Source organism: Drosophila subpulchrella, chromosome X (assembly GCF_014743375.2).
Source record: "Drosophila subpulchrella strain 33 F10 #4 breed RU33 chromosome X, RU_Dsub_v1.1 Primary Assembly, whole genome shotgun sequence".
In the NCBI taxonomy this organism is placed as follows: domain Eukaryota; kingdom Metazoa; phylum Arthropoda; class Insecta; order Diptera; family Drosophilidae; genus Drosophila; species Drosophila subpulchrella.
In genome coordinates, this window is record NC_050613.1 from 23,703,415 (window position 1) to 23,718,605 (window position 15,191).

At 43.9% G+C, this 15,191-nt stretch overlaps 5 protein-coding genes across 6 annotated transcripts; 2 read left to right on the forward strand and 3 right to left on the reverse strand.

The window, feature by feature from the left end:
- Positions 1 to 112: 112 nt before the first annotated feature.
- LOC119556623 (tRNA (cytosine(34)-C(5))-methyltransferase) lies at positions 113 to 3,230 on the forward strand. The gene is made up of 3 exons (XM_037868943.1): positions 113 to 297; positions 375 to 2,181; positions 2,241 to 3,230. Exons 1-3 carry the CDS (start codon positions 238 to 240, stop codon positions 2,591 to 2,593), a joined length of 2,220 nt encoding a protein of 739 aa, XP_037724871.1. The 5' UTR covers positions 113 to 237; the 3' UTR covers positions 2,594 to 3,230.
- LOC119556624 (thymosin beta) lies at positions 2,776 to 8,421 on the reverse strand. Of its 2 annotated transcripts, XM_037868946.1 has the most exons (4): positions 8,264 to 8,421; positions 3,921 to 4,056; positions 3,735 to 3,848; positions 2,782 to 3,595 (listed from the first exon to the last, which is right to left on the reverse strand). In XM_037868946.1, the coding sequence occupies exons 2-4, from the start codon at positions 4,054 to 4,056 to the stop codon at positions 3,456 to 3,458; spliced, it is 390 nt and encodes a 129-aa protein (XP_037724874.1). In that variant the 5' UTR covers positions 8,264 to 8,421; the 3' UTR covers positions 2,782 to 3,455. The 2 variants fall into 2 exon arrangements, with proteins under 2 accessions (XP_037724872.1, XP_037724874.1); XM_037868944.1 differs by having other exon boundaries at positions 2,776 to 3,595; positions 3,735 to 4,056.
- Positions 8,422 to 9,394: 973 nt separating this feature from the next.
- Positions 9,395 to 10,645, reverse strand: LOC119556480 (beta-1,3-galactosyltransferase brn). Its single transcript, XM_037868733.1, has one exon. The coding sequence runs from the start codon at positions 10,628 to 10,630 to the stop codon at positions 9,653 to 9,655; it is 978 nt and encodes a 325-aa protein (XP_037724661.1). The 5' UTR covers positions 10,631 to 10,645; the 3' UTR covers positions 9,395 to 9,652.
- A 706-nt stretch (positions 10,646 to 11,351) lies between these two features.
- LOC119557905 (DNA repair protein complementing XP-A cells homolog) lies at positions 11,352 to 13,133 on the forward strand. The gene is made up of 2 exons (XM_037870911.1): positions 11,352 to 11,580; positions 11,634 to 13,133. Exons 1-2 carry the CDS (start codon positions 11,423 to 11,425, stop codon positions 12,361 to 12,363), a joined length of 888 nt encoding a protein of 295 aa, XP_037726839.1. The 5' UTR covers positions 11,352 to 11,422; the 3' UTR covers positions 12,364 to 13,133.
- A 559-nt stretch (positions 13,134 to 13,692) lies between these two features.
- On the reverse strand, positions 13,693 to 14,584 carry LOC119557384 (protamine-like protein 99C). Its single transcript, XM_037870129.1, has 3 exons — positions 14,314 to 14,584; positions 13,885 to 14,249; positions 13,693 to 13,827 (listed from the first exon to the last, which is right to left on the reverse strand). Exons 1-3 carry the CDS (start codon positions 14,518 to 14,520, stop codon positions 13,809 to 13,811), a joined length of 591 nt encoding a protein of 196 aa, XP_037726057.1. The 5' UTR covers positions 14,521 to 14,584; the 3' UTR covers positions 13,693 to 13,808.
- Between the last annotated feature and the right edge of the window lie 607 nt (positions 14,585 to 15,191).

Below are 15,191 nucleotides of genomic sequence, written 5' to 3' on the forward strand. Positions count from 1 at the left end.
TTTCAAAATGGAAATCAAGGCTTGAGAATATGGGGTCATAATTAAAGCTCGGGCTTATAAATGTTGTACAGTTAATTTTCTAAGCTAACTTGCAATGGTCCGGCAACCCTCAACCGCCAGTATTGCCAGACAACCGGCGAACACGTTTTATTTGTTTCGCCGAAATAAATAAACGTTGCTTCACTTTTTTTTTTAACTTAACCGGTGGATAAAGCGGCTTTAGCTCAATCTTGATAAATGGGACGAAACAAGAAGCAAAATCCCTTTGCGGCCCGCAAACGTCAAAAGCGGGAAAACGTGAGTGCCCCAAAGTCCAATGGAGCAGCGCACTCCACGTTTTCAGATTTTAATGTCGTATATTTACCATTTAATAGGGTCCCGAGCGCCCCGATCGCAGAGCTCTGCCGTACGAGGAGATAAAGAGGGACAATGCCTTCTTCATCAAGTACTACCACCTGCAGAAGATCTGCGCCAGCGAGGAGGAGTGGTCGCAGTTCCTCGAGTCCATCAGGGACAACCTGCCCACCACTTTCCGCGTGACGGGATTCAAGGACGAGGCCAAGGCCCTGCTCTCGATCATAGAGACGCAACTGTTCACCGAGTATGTGCGGGCGGTGGCCGAGCTGCACCAGAAGGCGCCCGAGGAGGTGGAGCGTCCGCTGTGCCTGCCCTGGTATCCCAACGGGCTGGCCTACCAGCTGCACCTCACCCGCAAGGACATCCGCCGCTCGGAGCCGCTCTATCGGTTGCACAACTTCCTCATTGTGGAGACAACGGCGGGCGGAATTAGCCGGCAGGAGGCCGTCTCCATGATCCCCCCCATTGTCCTGGATGTCCAGCCCACGGACAAAGTTCTGGACATGTGTGCCGCGCCGGGCTCCAAGACGGCCCAGCTGATTGAGGCTCTGCATGCTGCGCCCGAGGAGCACAAGATACCGCCCGGCTTTGTGCTGGCCAACGATGTGGACAACAACCGTTGCTACATGCTCGTCCACCAGGCCAAGCGCCTCAACTCGCCCTGCCTGCTGGTGACCAATCACGACAGCAGCGCCTTTCCCAATATGCTGACCACCCAGCCGGATGGCTCAAAGGCCATCCTCAAGTTCGACAAGATCCTGTGCGATGTGCCCTGCTCCGGCGACGGCACTCTGCGCAAGAATCCGGACATTTGGCTCAAGTGGAACCTGGCCCAGGCCTACAATCTGCACGGCATCCAGTACCGGATCGTGCGACGTGGCGCCGAGATGCTGGAGGTGGGCGGCCGCCTGGTGTACTCTACCTGCTCGCTGAACCCCATCGAGAACGAGGCGGTGCTGCAGCGCATCCTCAAGGAGGCCGACGGAGCCCTGGAGCTGGTGGATGCGGGGCACTTGGTGCCGGGCCTCAAGTACAAACCCGGCATGACCGACTGGAAGCTGGCCACCAAGGAGGTGGACCAGATCTTCACAAGCTTCGATCAGGTGCCCGAGAGTCTGCACACCATCATACGGCCCGGCATGTTTCCGCTGCCCGCCGACGAGATGGCCAAGATCGGGCTGGAGAAGTGCCTGCGTGTGCTGCCGCATCTGCAGGACAGCGGCGGCTTCTTTGTGGCCGTCCTGGAGAAGCGGCGACAGCTGAGCTTCGAAAAGAACGATGTGGTGGAGGTGGTTGAGCAGAGCGAAAAGGCCAAGCAGCCGGCAACTGAGCCGCAGCTGGATGAGGAGAAGTCCGTGCCGTGGGGACCGCAGCGGAAAAAGCGACGCCTGCATGGTTACAAGGAGGATCCTTATGTGTTCTTCGGCGAGAACGATGCCGACTACGAGGCCATCAAGGAGTTTTACCAGCTGGACGAAGCTCTCAACCAGCGATGCCTTCTGACGCGCTGCATCACAGACAAAAAGAAGAACATCTACTACTGCTCGGAACCCATCCGCGATTTGGTGCTTAATAACGAGCACAACATCAAGATCATCAATACGGGCGTAAAGACATTCGTGCGCTGCGAGAACCGGCACACGGTGCATCCGTTCCGTTTGGCCCAGGAAGGCCTGCAGACCTCGAATGCTTTCATGGGCGCCAACAGGCGAATCCAGGTGGAGCGGGAGGATCTGGTGATGATGCTTAACTGCACCGATCCCACACAGCCGCCGTCGACGCACGAACTGAGGAAGGAAACGCAAGAGCGTTGCAAGGAATTGGGTAAGTCCTCAAAATATGCCTCCAGTTCTGGCGATGATCTAATGGTTGATCCATTTCAGGAGTGGGCAGCTGCATCCTCAAGTACGTGGACGAGCGGTTCACCCTGTACACGGTGGGCTGGCGCGGCACCTCCAGCCTGCGCGCCTATGTGCACAAGGACGAGACCATCCACATCCTGCGACTGCTGGGCGCCGATCTCAGCAAGTTCGAGACCAACAAGTACGAGGACGCGAGAATCGCGGCTGCTGCTGCGGCAGAGGCAGCTGCAGAAGCTGGCAAGGATGCCGAAGAATCCGAATCCTCGGGCGAAGGGGCCGCCGCGGAGTCCGCATCCCCTGGCAATGGTGCTGCAGATGCCGTCGAATCAACGACCACGCCCATGGACACCGAAGTGGTGGCCACGAAAAGCTAGTGCTCACTCGGAGTAGCTCCGAAATCTAGCATTTAAGCGGACCATTTGTATAATTATTACGAATCAAAAGTATATATTCCCCTCGAGTGGACAAAGTTAAACAATTTTGATTATTATTTTCTAGCTTTGTGTAAAATATCCACCCGAACTACCCAAGCAAAAGTCGTTGCATTTTTAGTACGTTTTTGTTATAAAATGTTACATTTATGTTTTATTTTTCCCAGTATAAATATATCGTATGTAAAGTATATAAAAAAAAGTTCATTAAAAAATTACACATACTCTTTATATAGATGCTTTTCTACCGTAGTTCTTTTTGTTTTTCTGTTTTATACGCTTCATACGTTGTTTCGTGTCTTTTAAAAAGTATTTCTCATATATTTGCTGTCTTTTTTTTCCTTTTTTTGTTTTGTGTAAATGTTTTGAGTAAGTTGGCTGACGTATTGCTTTGTATCTGCGATTTTTCATTCCTTTCAAGATGATGTGTGAGTGTCGTGTGTTTTGGAAACATTTATGCACATGTATATGGGATAGACAAAGGTTTATTTTATGTTAATTACGCTGTAGGAATGAGACTGGCTCTCTTGCTTGTTAATACAAAAAGTATATATATAAAAAAATAATGCAAAAAAAAAAACAACCGGAATATAATTGTAAAATACTTTTGCAACCACGCGCATGCGCAGCGGTTCGAATTACTTGGTAGCAGTGGAAAAATGAGAGAGGGAATAGCTTTATACGTATAAAGAGTGAGATGCGGCGAGACGAAAAATAGAGACGGGGTGACTGAGGATCGGATCTCGGATCTCAGATCTCCGATCTCGGCTCTCGGATCGGATTGGACCACTTTGGAGCCCCCTTTTTAAGCCTGCTTCTCGGCCTCGATCACCTCCTTGGTGGGCAGCACGTTCTTCTCGGTGGTCTCGGTGTGCTTCAACTTTTTCGCATCAAAGTTCTCGATGCCGGCAATGAACTGATTCTTCTCCTTCTCCTGCTCGATGGCTGCAATTTGAGTTGAGAAACAACAACATATAGCATATAACAATTATAGAGCGTGCATTGGCCAACTAAGGCAGCCGGTCTTTGGCTTTTATGGCCATGCCATGTATATACTATATACACTAGATGGCCTACAACGCACCTTCCTTATCGGGCAACGGGTTCTTCTCGTGGGTCTCCGTGTGCTTCAAGTTGTTCTGATTGAAAGCGGTGATGCCCTCAAAGATCGACTGTTGGGTCTTCTCGGCAGCCACATCTGCGTTTTGAAAGGATTGGGTTTCATTTGTTTTATTGTTTGCCATCAGACCTTCACTAACAACTAACTCACCTTCGGCAGTGGGGAGAATGATCTTCTCCTGGGTACTGGCGTTCTTCAGTTTGTCCTGGTTGAAGCCCTCCAACTGGCTCTTCAGGTTCTCGGCCACCTTGGGCAGGTCCTTGAGTGCTGGTGCTGGGGCGGCCATCTAAAAAAAAAAGGGGGTTTATCATTATATATTGGTTGCAAAAAAATAACAACTAGCAAACATTTAGATTATTTTATTTTTAATACGAAAAAAAATGATGGCTTGGTTTTTAGTGACTTAATGGCTCATCGATCATTAGGTGATACGGTTTTGGGAATTATGATGGTAGTTTTTCCACTAGATAACATAGTTAGATATTGATACTATATTGATAGCACCCTTAAAAGTAGTACTCCTAAGAATAAAATAAGCCTTCCATAAAAAATATCACTTTGTGGTAACTAGATAACCGTTACCATGTTTGCACACATACCAGTTTTCCTAGAATATAAACTGGAAAAAGTACATTTTTCCGGAATTATTCTCTATTTGCAAGGAATTAAGTCGCAAAGCCTATTACTGATTGGAAAAAACTTTCAAAAATATATAGCTTAAAGATTACCTTTCTATATACTTTTTTTTTACAAAGTTTAAGACTCAATTCTACAGAATTTGTGGCCTCAAATTAAAAACTCTCTGAATTATAATTGGCAACTTGATCCCCCATTCAAACATTTCCAGGCCGGAAGAGGATATCGATGTTATCGGTGAGTAAGAGGAAGCAACTCTCCGATAGACGATCCCCGTTGTTGTTCTCCATTCTCCACTGCTTGCTTTTGTTGACACTCTGTTGCGCCTTAATAAATAATTCATTTTCGTTGGAAACGAAACGTAATATCTCTTTGTTGACCGTTGGTTTTATTTACTTTAGCCGGCCGATTTCTCAAGCGATAGCCAGCGAAGAAAAAAGTTAATCACACGAATGTGGGGCGATAACGATGACTCAAAAGCGCGCACACATACAAATGAAGCAAGGACGAGTGGGGCAAGTGTGTGTGTGTGTGTTTCCTATCATAAAGAAAGAAGGAGAGAGAGGAAGAGAAAGAAAGAGCGAATGGAGAAAGAGTTCAGCGAACCTTTCCCCACTGGAAAGAGATTACAACGACTCCAATTGGATTTGCTTTCTGTTCTTGGCCTTTGTTTTTCCATTCCGCACTGGCATTCTTATCAGAAGACATGTGTACTTGGCCAGCGGTTAAACTGCATTTTATCACGTTTATTTTTAGTTGCGAAATTCGAGTGTGCGTGCAGTACCACGTTTGCCAATTCCCCCAGCAAAAGACAAAGAATCGTCTTTGTGGATCGATATCATGGCATTGCCTTCGATTGAACAGCTGCTGCTGATTGAAATGCCCGAGCTGAGGCTGCAGCTGAATTGCAATCGTTACAAGGGCAGCGACCGCGCCAAAAACAAAACGGAGAAAAAGCATCGCGAATCGAATCTATATTTATTTATTTGCACATTTATGGCCATAAATGGTCGTAAAGCTGCGCCTCAAGCGGCTGGCCAATCACGTTGATTGACTAACTGACTAACGGCAGGCGATTTCCCCCGCTCCTTTCCCCAATTTCCCCGCTCAAAAGCCTATCTTAACTCACTCGGTTCATGCGGCACTTTCATCACGATCCACAAACCAAGCTTAACTTGTTGTTGATCTAGAAAATTGGCGATTTTCATGCTTATAACACATGGATACTTGTTTTTATTTTCTAACCATATCGATAATACACAATTTAACTTATGATTAATGTTCATCACTCTGATCTAGAAACTTTGTGATTTTCATGTTTATAACATGGATACTTGTTTTTATTTCATAACCATATCGATAATAAACAATTAAACCGATGATTAATATTGCTCGCTAATCTTTGTTTCGATAATGCTGAAGAATTGCTCATAATTTATTATCGCTACTAAAAATAACACCGATGAACCAATAATGAGAACAGCCAGCTAAACAACCGATCGATTCATAATCTGATCTAGAAATTATTCTTGTACACGTAACTCATTTGGAAGGTATGATATCTCGTTAGCGGTTACTAAACGCCAAGTTTTATGATCCTAACTCGAAAAAATTATTCATAAATTGCTGCAGAAATTAGGTATATAAAGTACACGGTAGTTGTAAAATAATATAATAATAATAATAATTTCTAGAACTTGGCGTTCACGATTGCATTTGTTTTAGATACGTTTTCCATTAATTTAACGCTTAATTTGAATTTCGATTAATTGGTCATCGTGTAAACCGAGTGTCGTATTAGTCAGCTCCTTGCGGCGAACAAAGGAGAGGCAACAAAACAACAACAACGACGACTTCGCATACATACAAAGTGGGAGTGAATGGGTGGGGGAGGGGTGGTGATTTCCAGGGGGAGGGGGCCATGAAGTTCGCCGTGAATCAACTTCCAACTTCGAAATTCGAAATATGGTCGACCCGCTTAAAAGCCGCCGATGAATCATCGGTTTATATTGCACATGTACAATGCGCACACACACAGGCAAACATATGTATATTGTACATTGTATATGTTTGTTTGAATTTATCGTTGCCCACACAGCTGTGCTTCTTCTTCTCCCGACTTTGTAAGCTTTTCTTTGCCTTTCCTTTACTTTCCTCTTTCTCTCTTCCTGTTTTTGGTTAGTTCTCTTACAGATATATCTTGTCGTTCTGCTTTTTTGGTGTTTTTGGTGATTTTGGTGCCTTTTGTTTTTGGGGGTGTGAGCGAGACGGCGCCAAGAGACCGTTAAAAACAAAAAGAATTTGTTTGGGGAATAAAAGGAATGGGAATGAATTATATGTAAAACAAAATGAGTCAAAGCCGCTGATGCGTGGCAACCAGCCGACGAACGGAGTGCGAAAAGGAGGCGAGAAGAAAGGGTGGAGAGAGAGCGGAGGAGGCGGAGGCGGAGGAGTTGCAGATGAAGATGGGGGAAATGAGAAATGAGAAATGACAGACACGTCCGCTTTACATTTACACCCTCAACTCGACTCCTGCACAAATGCACCAGTGTGTGTGTGTGAGCAAGAGAGAGCGAGAGAGACGGGGACAATCGGCGACTTGCAATGAATTTTAAGCACTCGCATTATACATTTTATTTTCGTGCACATTATATACCATACACACACACACACACACACACATAGGCACACAATTTATGCAGGCGGCTGCGTTTAGTCATATATTCAATTTCAAAATCGCTGGGGATATTGGATATCCAAGTGCCACGCCCAGTAAAATTTGCAATTCGCACACACACACTCGTGCAGCCCACAGCCGAGGTCACGCCGATAGGATGGCACTTGTGAAATAATATATATGTACATGCCAGTGACTTCACTCCATTTAATCTCTGAAGGTTATTTTAGCTTAAATATTAAAGCATTTGCAAGAACGCAAACTTGTATTTTTAACAAAAATAAAAAAATGAATAGAAGAAATTAAGTTTAAAATATTTATAATTCAATGGAATGTTTCAAAAACAAAATAATGTGCTCTTAGAAAAAGACTATTTAAGAAAAATGTAAGATCTAAGCTTTCAAATTGAGCCGCAGTCTGTTAATTAGTATGCTTTTAAATCGTTTATTGATCTTAAAATTGAATTTCTGATTATTATTATCGTTTTGTAGCCAGTGAAATGCACTGGTTTTAATACTTCTTAAAAAAAAAAAAATTCTACAAAGTGCTATTTTTGTGACCCTGAATGTCTTAAATAAATGTTTATATGCTTTTCCCTAATAAACGCAGACAAAGTGTTACTTTTTTCGTGACGCCCACTGTGGGGGAGGATATTGGGCAGCAACAACAACCACATGCGCCCCGCCCAAGCACTCACGCACACACACTCACGTATGTATGTACAAACAGCAGACGGCGAAAAAAGAAGTGAAAAATGCCGGCCGGCACTCGCTCACACACACATACCAAATCTGAAGTTTAAACCACACAAAAAATAACAAAAAAAATAGTCAACAAAAGCAGGCGGCGACAAAAGCGCTTTAACAGCTGCAGAAAAAAGTTACAAAGTAGCAGAAAAGAAATGAAAATGGGGAGAAAGAGCAAAAAGTAACGGACTAGACCAGCACAATAAATATTTATAACAAATCCGCTGCCATTTTTGCAATCAATGAAGAAGCGCAGTCAACAAAAACCAGTTAGTTTGTTCCCCCTGCCACCCCATCCCCCCCTCTTCTTTGTTTCCCCCTTTTCTGCATAAAAGAAATTACCGGCGATCCCCCATCGAAAATGGAATAAAGTAAAGCTAACCCAGTACCTTCAAAGAGCATTAAAAACAAAAAAAAAACTTTGGTAAGCTCACCTTGATTTGGTTTTTGGCGTTGGTTTTTTTGGATTGGCAAAGAGGATTACTGCAAATTGGGATGCTGGCGGGGTCGGGCCTTATATATATCTATCTGTATAGCTGTACACTTGGCGGATGTTAACCTCGGGTTTCTCGCGAAGCGGAGCTCTTGACGTCACAAATTTAATACTGGCGCTCGGCGGAGATCCCCGCTTTTTATACCACCGCCAAGCGGGCTTGGCGTTAGCACGGCATTTTACCACATCGCGTTGTTGGTCACACTTGGCGTTAACGGCGTTATTCAAGGAACCGGGTCTGGTCACACCGCAAAGTTAACTGTCAGTTAGCAAGTACACCCACCAGAGATAGCAAAGACATCAGCAATTAGTGAATACAATCACCTTATGTCATCGAGTTATCGAATTTCGGTTATCGAGGTTATCCCATCGCTAGAAATGTTATTACGAATTAGCAAAGACATCTTCCGGAATATCAGATACACGAACCATTTGAACCATGTGAACCATATGAACCAGATGAACAATGTGAACCATATGAACCATGGAACTACATGAACCATGTGAACCATATGAACCATATGAACCATGTGAACCATGTGAACCATATGAAGCATATGAACCTGTTGCAGCGAGTACACCCTCCACGCATTAAGCCTGTCTTAATACCCTATTGGCTTAAATAAAATTCAAATTGGAAAATTAAAATAACATTTAATAATTAAAAACATAAAAAAAGAGTTAAGAGAATGGAAACACTATTTATAGAGCTACTTTGCAAAATCGTAAGTCGTGCTAAGCGTACAACACATTTCAAGCCGTATAAGATACGTACACATTCATTTATTAAAATTTTAAAACTATTTATATTCATACTATAGATTTCCTGATATAATGGCTTAACCCCAAACCATGTTTGTGGTATCATTATATACAAAACAAGCAAGCTTCAAGGGTTTATTTGGCTTGGAAACTTTGTTGTGGGTTTCATTTTTCCAGACTTGAGCTGTGAAGAAATTCAAGGAACAACAAATATACAACCAATGTCACCAAGCAACTAGTATTACAAATCTTCTTTTATATTTGTAAACTTTATTTAAACTAAACTTGCATTAAAAGGCATTACACAAACTTCAAGTTACTTAATTCTTATAACTATAATTTGCACACTTAGTGGGTAATTTGAAGTAAGCACAATAATAAAATCTTTTTATCAATATTCCTACAATGAGCATGATATCTTGAAATCTTCTGAAACTCCCTGATGGAGATGCCATCCATCAACAGAGTGCTCTACGTTACTTTAGTTTAATAAGGCTGTTGGCTACCTAGGTGGTGACTCATCCGTATGTACAATCTCGATGGGAATGGGAGTGGGATAGCCCTCGTGCTACGCGTAGTTGGCGGAGCGGCACTCGTTCCACACGCGGGTCATCTCCTCGGGGTCGCCGAACTCGTGCGAGGCTATCACCGAGCTGTAGCTGTCCGGACCCCTGTACGCCGGCCGATGGAAGCGGAAATCGTCGCAGTGCTGCAGCGGTACGCCCGCCTTGAGGGCCACAATGCCCAGGTAGACATCATCGAAGCGGAAGAGCGGCAGTTGGACACTGGCCGCGTACAGCCGGAGCAGCGCCTGGCGGGAGAGCAGGAAGGCACCGGCCGTCACATACGGCGGCCAGCGATCGAAGGGATACTCCTCGAGCGAAACGTACCATTTGCTGAACTTGTGGCGCAGCGGCGACGTCTGAAACACATGGCCAGCGAATAGCAGCTCCGGCTGATGGCTACGACGTCCGCGGCCCAGGAACTTCAGCACATTCTTGGCCGACACATAGTAGTCGTCGTCGACGAAGAGATAGAAGTCGCTGCGATTGAACTGCTCGCTGGCCCAGCGCATACCCAGCATGGTTTTCAGTGTGTTGTTGAAGTAGGCATCCGTGAAGTCCGCCTGCAGGATGTCGCCATGCTCGCGGGACTCCCAGGCCAGGTCCTTTTCGCCCGCCTGCCCGCTGCCCAGCAGGAAGACCCTGCGCAGATGGACATCCGAGAAGCGGTTCTCATAGCCCCACGTTCGCCGGATGGCCTCCCGCCGCTGCGCATTAGCCACGGCGCTTTTGATGAGCAGGGTTACGCGGGGTGGCTGATCCTCCTGGATTTCGCCGGTGAACGAGGGCAACCGCAGGTAGGAGAACCTCTGCAGACCAGATCCCTTGGTGGTGTCACCGTCCAGCAGAGGGTACCGGAAGTGCCGCTCGAAGTCCAGCTCGTGCAGGTGGATCAGCAGGCCGCAGTAGTCCACCAGCAGGATGAGGGGCAGGACCAGGAGACATCGCAGCAGCAGTTTGCGGTGTTTGCCCTGCATTTGCATTGCGAGGTGAACCAAAACAAAAAACAAAGTCAAAAACGACAGCTGCGGTCACACTGGGTGGCAGAAAAATACCAGAAGGTGCGGGTGATTGCACTGGGAGAAACAGTGGGTTATGTATTTATTAAATATTAATTGCCAATAGATCAACCCTTGTCTGCCTGCAATTATTTATCTTAAATCTATATCTAAACAATATTTTAAAGATATTCCCTAAGCATTTGCCTACAGGCCCGATAATTTTAATTTAAATATTGCAAGTACTAGTTAACTATTCTCTAAATTATTTCTAAGTAATAAACCATTTTTGGTGTCATGTTGATTGTCTTTAGTTTGCTAACATTTTTAATTCCTTACATTCTTATTAGAAGTAATATTATTGAAATGATTCTACACGCTTTCTACATGCATTTAGTATGTGCAAAAATACCAGCTAGGTACAGAAGCGCTCGCATGGAACGTCAAACTAGCAAGAAGAAGCATTAAATATTGCTAGTACGAGTTAACTAATGTCTAAATTATTTTAAGTAGTTAACCATTTTTAATTTCAAGTTGGTTGTCTCTTGTTTTTAAAAATATTTAATTCCTAACTTTCTTATTAGAAGTAAAACGATTAAAATGATTTTACACGCTTTCTACATGCATTTAGTATGTGGACTGGAAAATACCGCAAGCCTATTGAGTACCCAAAAATACCAGCTGGATACAGAAGCGCTCGCGTGGAACGTCAAATCAGCAAGAAGAAGCATTTCATATACAAAAATTCAAAAACAACATTTTCTTGCGAAATTCATAATGTCCGAGGAAGTGACCACCGATGCAGTTGCTCCGCCGGCGGAGCAGGCCTCCAAGCTGACCAATGCCCAGAAGGCGCGGATCGAAAGGAATCTGGCCAAGGCGCAGAGGCTGCGGGAGGCCAAGTTGGTTTTGCATCCCTTCAAGGATCTGGCCAGGTTAGTTGCTCCTCTTTCATTGCCCCTGCAAGATTACATCCCATCCCCCATAGCAACAAGGACGGCAGCCATCCGGAGGCGGCCCTCAGCCAGGGAAGCTCTGTGATCAAGGTGCAGGGCACCAAGTACATCGACTCCGGCGGCGGCTTCCTGCTGGAGCAGCCCGTTCTGCCCGCGGCACCGGGTGCTGCTGGTCTCAACAAGTCTGCGGAGGAGACCCCTCCCATCCTGGACGATGCCATCGCCATTCCCGTGCAGTACGAGGAGTGCCTGGAGTGCGGCGACATGTTCGCCGACTCCTATCTGTTCAACAACTTTGGGCACTCGGTGTGCGACAAGTGCCGCGACAACGACGACCGCCATGCATTGATCACCCGCACGGAGGCCAAGGCGGAGTATCTGCTGAAGGACTGCGACTTCGACAAGCGGGAGCCCAAGCTGCGCTACATTAGCCGCAAGAATCCGCACAACGTGCGCTGGGGCGAGATGAAGCTGTATCTGCATCAGCAGATCCATCAGCGCGCCCTGGAGGTGTGGGGCAGCGAGGAGGAGCTGGTGCGCCAGCACGAGTCGCGCGAGGACAAGCGCGAGGTGGGCAAGGCGCGCAAGTACAACAAGCAGATGAAGCAGCTGCGCATGGAGGTGCGCAGCAGCATCTACACCAAGAAGACGCACGCCGTCCACGAGCACGAGTTCGGCCCGGACACCTACGACGCGGAAGAGGACACCTACACGCACACCTGCATCACCTGTCCGTACAGCGAGACCTACGAGAAGATGTAGGGCCCTGGATTTACCCTAGTTTGTAGGAGGGGACTTGATTTCATTCCCCCAAATGAACAGAAGAGATTGAGAGCTCCTTATTTAGCCTAGTTTTGTAGATGGTGGTTCTCCATTCAAGACCCCATATGATTTTTGTGAAGAATCAGTAATGCTGCTATTGAAATGATTAACCAGCACTTTTTTTGTCTAAGTATACGTCCCTAACTTAAGAAACTTGTGTTATAAACAATGATTAAGATTAAGAGCTCCTTATTTACCCTAGTTTTGTAGAAGGCGGTTCTCCATTCAAGACCCCATATGATTTTTGTGAAGTATCACTAATGCTGCTAAAGAAATGGTTAACCAGCACTTTTTTTTGTCTAAGCTAAGGTCCCCAACTTAAGAAACTTGTGTTATAAACAATGATTAAGATTAAGAGCTCCTTATTTACCCTAGTTTTCTAGATGGCGGTTCTCCATTCAAGACCCCATATGATTTTTGTGAAGAATCACTAATGCTGCTAAAGAAACGGTTAACCAGCACTTTTTTTGTCTAAGCTAAGGTCCCTAACTTAAGAAACTTATGTTATAAGCAAACAGTTAAGATACACTTTGGAGTTATTTGAAAACCTTGGCTAGCTAGCCCACAATATGAATTTGAAGTGAATCCCATTTATGCTACTACTATGGAATTAATCATTTAACAAATATCTTTTTCTTCTTCCTGGAATTTTGTCTTGTAATTCCAAAGAATCTGAAGTGAATAAAAGTAAATTGTATTATTAAACGGAATGCAGAACGGACTTGAATATTATATTAATATATTCACATAAAAATAATTTTATGCTAAAATAGACGATCTCAATTCCATTTTTTGGCATTAAAAAATCAGTGTTTTGGTTGCCAAAACGGAAATAAAGGTCAGAATGATGAGTGTCATACCTCGTTAAGCTCGTGGCTTGATTTCCAATTCAATGGTGTTCAAACCTGAAAATGTTTGATTTTTGACATTTTTCTCAAAAAACATGATGTTACCCCTTACAAAAAATGCGAAAATGGGTCAAAAATTAAATTTGTCTTAAAGTGATGGTGACCGTATATATACGTAGCAAGTTGCTTAAAACTGTCGGTCCTTTTACTGTGCGCCTTGATTTGACTAAACCACGATCGAAAAGCCGCAAAATATAAGTGTATTTTTGACCAAAACCAAAAACCATTTTTAGGACCTAAAAATACACTACAAAATAGTATTTTTGATCGAATCTAAACTTCGGGTCTCCGAAGTAAAGTTTTTTTAATTGTTTTATAATCGATGTGCGCTGCCGGTTAATCTTCTTGTTTTGTAAATATCTTTTTGGTAATATATAACATATATGTATGTTATTGAAGAGTGAAGTGTAAGATTTACAAGACATTGTTCGCTTCAAATTTGCACATATTAATTCGGCTGAAATTGAATAGTGTTTCCTATCCAGTCCTCACAACCCTGAAAAAAGGGAAGATATTATTGCTTGTGTAAGGATTTACATTTAGACACCTTTACCAAAGCGGACTCTCATATTGTTGGCGCTGGCTTCCATGCAGACGGCACCAAAGACGAGTTCCCTTGTTTAGTAGATCATTCGCCTTCAAATTGTTGTTCTTCTTCTGAAACTTGCGCATGAAATGAATAAAGGCTACGGCGGAGCCCAGACGACTTGGGTCGAGGGTCTTCAGCACAAGGCTGGGTCTCTTCTTGATGCACTTGGACTTGGATGGCTTCCCTTTCTTCTTGTTCTTGGACTTCCGCTCACGGGCACTGGGAGAGCGAGCTGGGCTGCATTTCACAGGCTCAGATTTACCGGGGTTTTCCCCTTGGGACTGATTCTCAAGCTCCTGAGGAGCACTTTTTGTAACGGTCACAGGATCCTATTAACTCACGTTTGTTAGTAATTGGTAGATATTATTAAAAATTAAGATATTTCCTACTTACCGTGTTTTTAAAGAGTTCTTTTTCTTTAAGGGTCAACTGATTCCACTGTCTGGCTCCGAAACGTACCATGTCCTTTGGGGAAAGCCCGCAGAACATCTTTTTGTACTCCATTAAGAAGTTAAGGTAGCCATTGTTTGTCATGCGCGCTACCTTCTGGAACTTATATACAGGGGCTTGAATATCATTTCTAGGTTTTGTTCCGTCCATAGTTTATTTTTGTACGAATCTAAAATTTTGTTCTTACTCGATACTGTCGACGCTGAATTATGAATGCGAGTACTAATTCTGACTGAGAAGCTATTCTCCCAGCTGCCTAGGATATTTTTTTAAATCCTAAAAAAGGCTACTGTGTTGTTTATTATTATTTAATTTTTTGCAAAAAAGCATAATGAAAAAGGCCAAAATTGGCCGAACTATAATTTTTATTCATTTTCTAGGCTGGCTGAAAAATCGGTTGAGCATCGGTGGTTTATATATATTTATTTATTTATTTATTTATTTATCTTATTTATATATACATTTATTGCTAGTAGGCTCTTGCTTTTAACTAACCAGCAAATGTCAAACATAGGAGGCAGATGCTTTTAACTTCCAGCTGAAATTTTGGCATCAGTTCATTCGTCTTCGAACATTCAAGTCGTGAACTTCTCTAAAATTATTTTAATATATTCTTTGCTAAGTCGAATATAATAAACGTGGTAATGCCAAGCATACAAACAAAGCATACACCTTATACAGCACGGCATAATGCTAATATTTCAAAATTAGTTCCATATATTTTAATAAAATATTCAAGTTCACACGAAATTGATATTTTTGAATTTAAATTTCCGTTGCCAAAACAAAATCCTATTGGCAATTAGAGATGGCCCTAAAAT

Bases quoted from the DNA above. Each gene is read 5' to 3' on its own strand.
- LOC119556623 (XM_037868943.1), top strand. From the start codon at position 238: ATGGGACGAAACAAGAAGCAAAATCCCTTTGCGGCCCGCAAACGTCAA. The intron at 298-374 runs GTGAGTGCCCCA...ACCATTTAATAG, and splicing joins AACGTCAAAAGCGGGAAAAC to GGTCCCGAGCGCCCCGATCG. The intron at 2,182-2,240 runs GTAAGTCCTCAA...GATCCATTTCAG, and splicing joins AGAGCGTTGCAAGGAATTGG to GAGTGGGCAGCTGCATCCTC.
- LOC119556624 (XM_037868944.1), bottom strand. From the start codon at position 4,056: ATGGCCGCCCCAGCACCAGCACTCAAGGACCTGCCCAAGGTGGCCGAG. The intron at 3,596-3,734 runs GTGCGTTGTAGG...CTCAAATTGCAG, and splicing joins CCCGTTGCCCGATAAGGAAG to CCATCGAGCAGGAGAAGGAG.
- LOC119556480 (XM_037868733.1), bottom strand. From the start codon at position 10,630: ATGCAAATGCAGGGCAAACACCGCAAACTGCTGCTGCGATGTCTCCTG.
- LOC119557905 (XM_037870911.1), top strand. From the start codon at position 11,423: ATGTCCGAGGAAGTGACCACCGATGCAGTTGCTCCGCCGGCGGAGCAG. The intron at 11,581-11,633 runs GTTAGTTGCTCC...CATCCCCCATAG, and splicing joins CCCTTCAAGGATCTGGCCAG to CAACAAGGACGGCAGCCATC.
- LOC119557384 (XM_037870129.1), bottom strand. From the start codon at position 14,520: ATGGACGGAACAAAACCTAGAAATGATATTCAAGCCCCTGTATATAAG. The intron at 14,250-14,313 runs GTAAGTAGGAAA...GTGAGTTAATAG, and splicing joins AAGAACTCTTTAAAAACACG to GATCCTGTGACCGTTACAAA.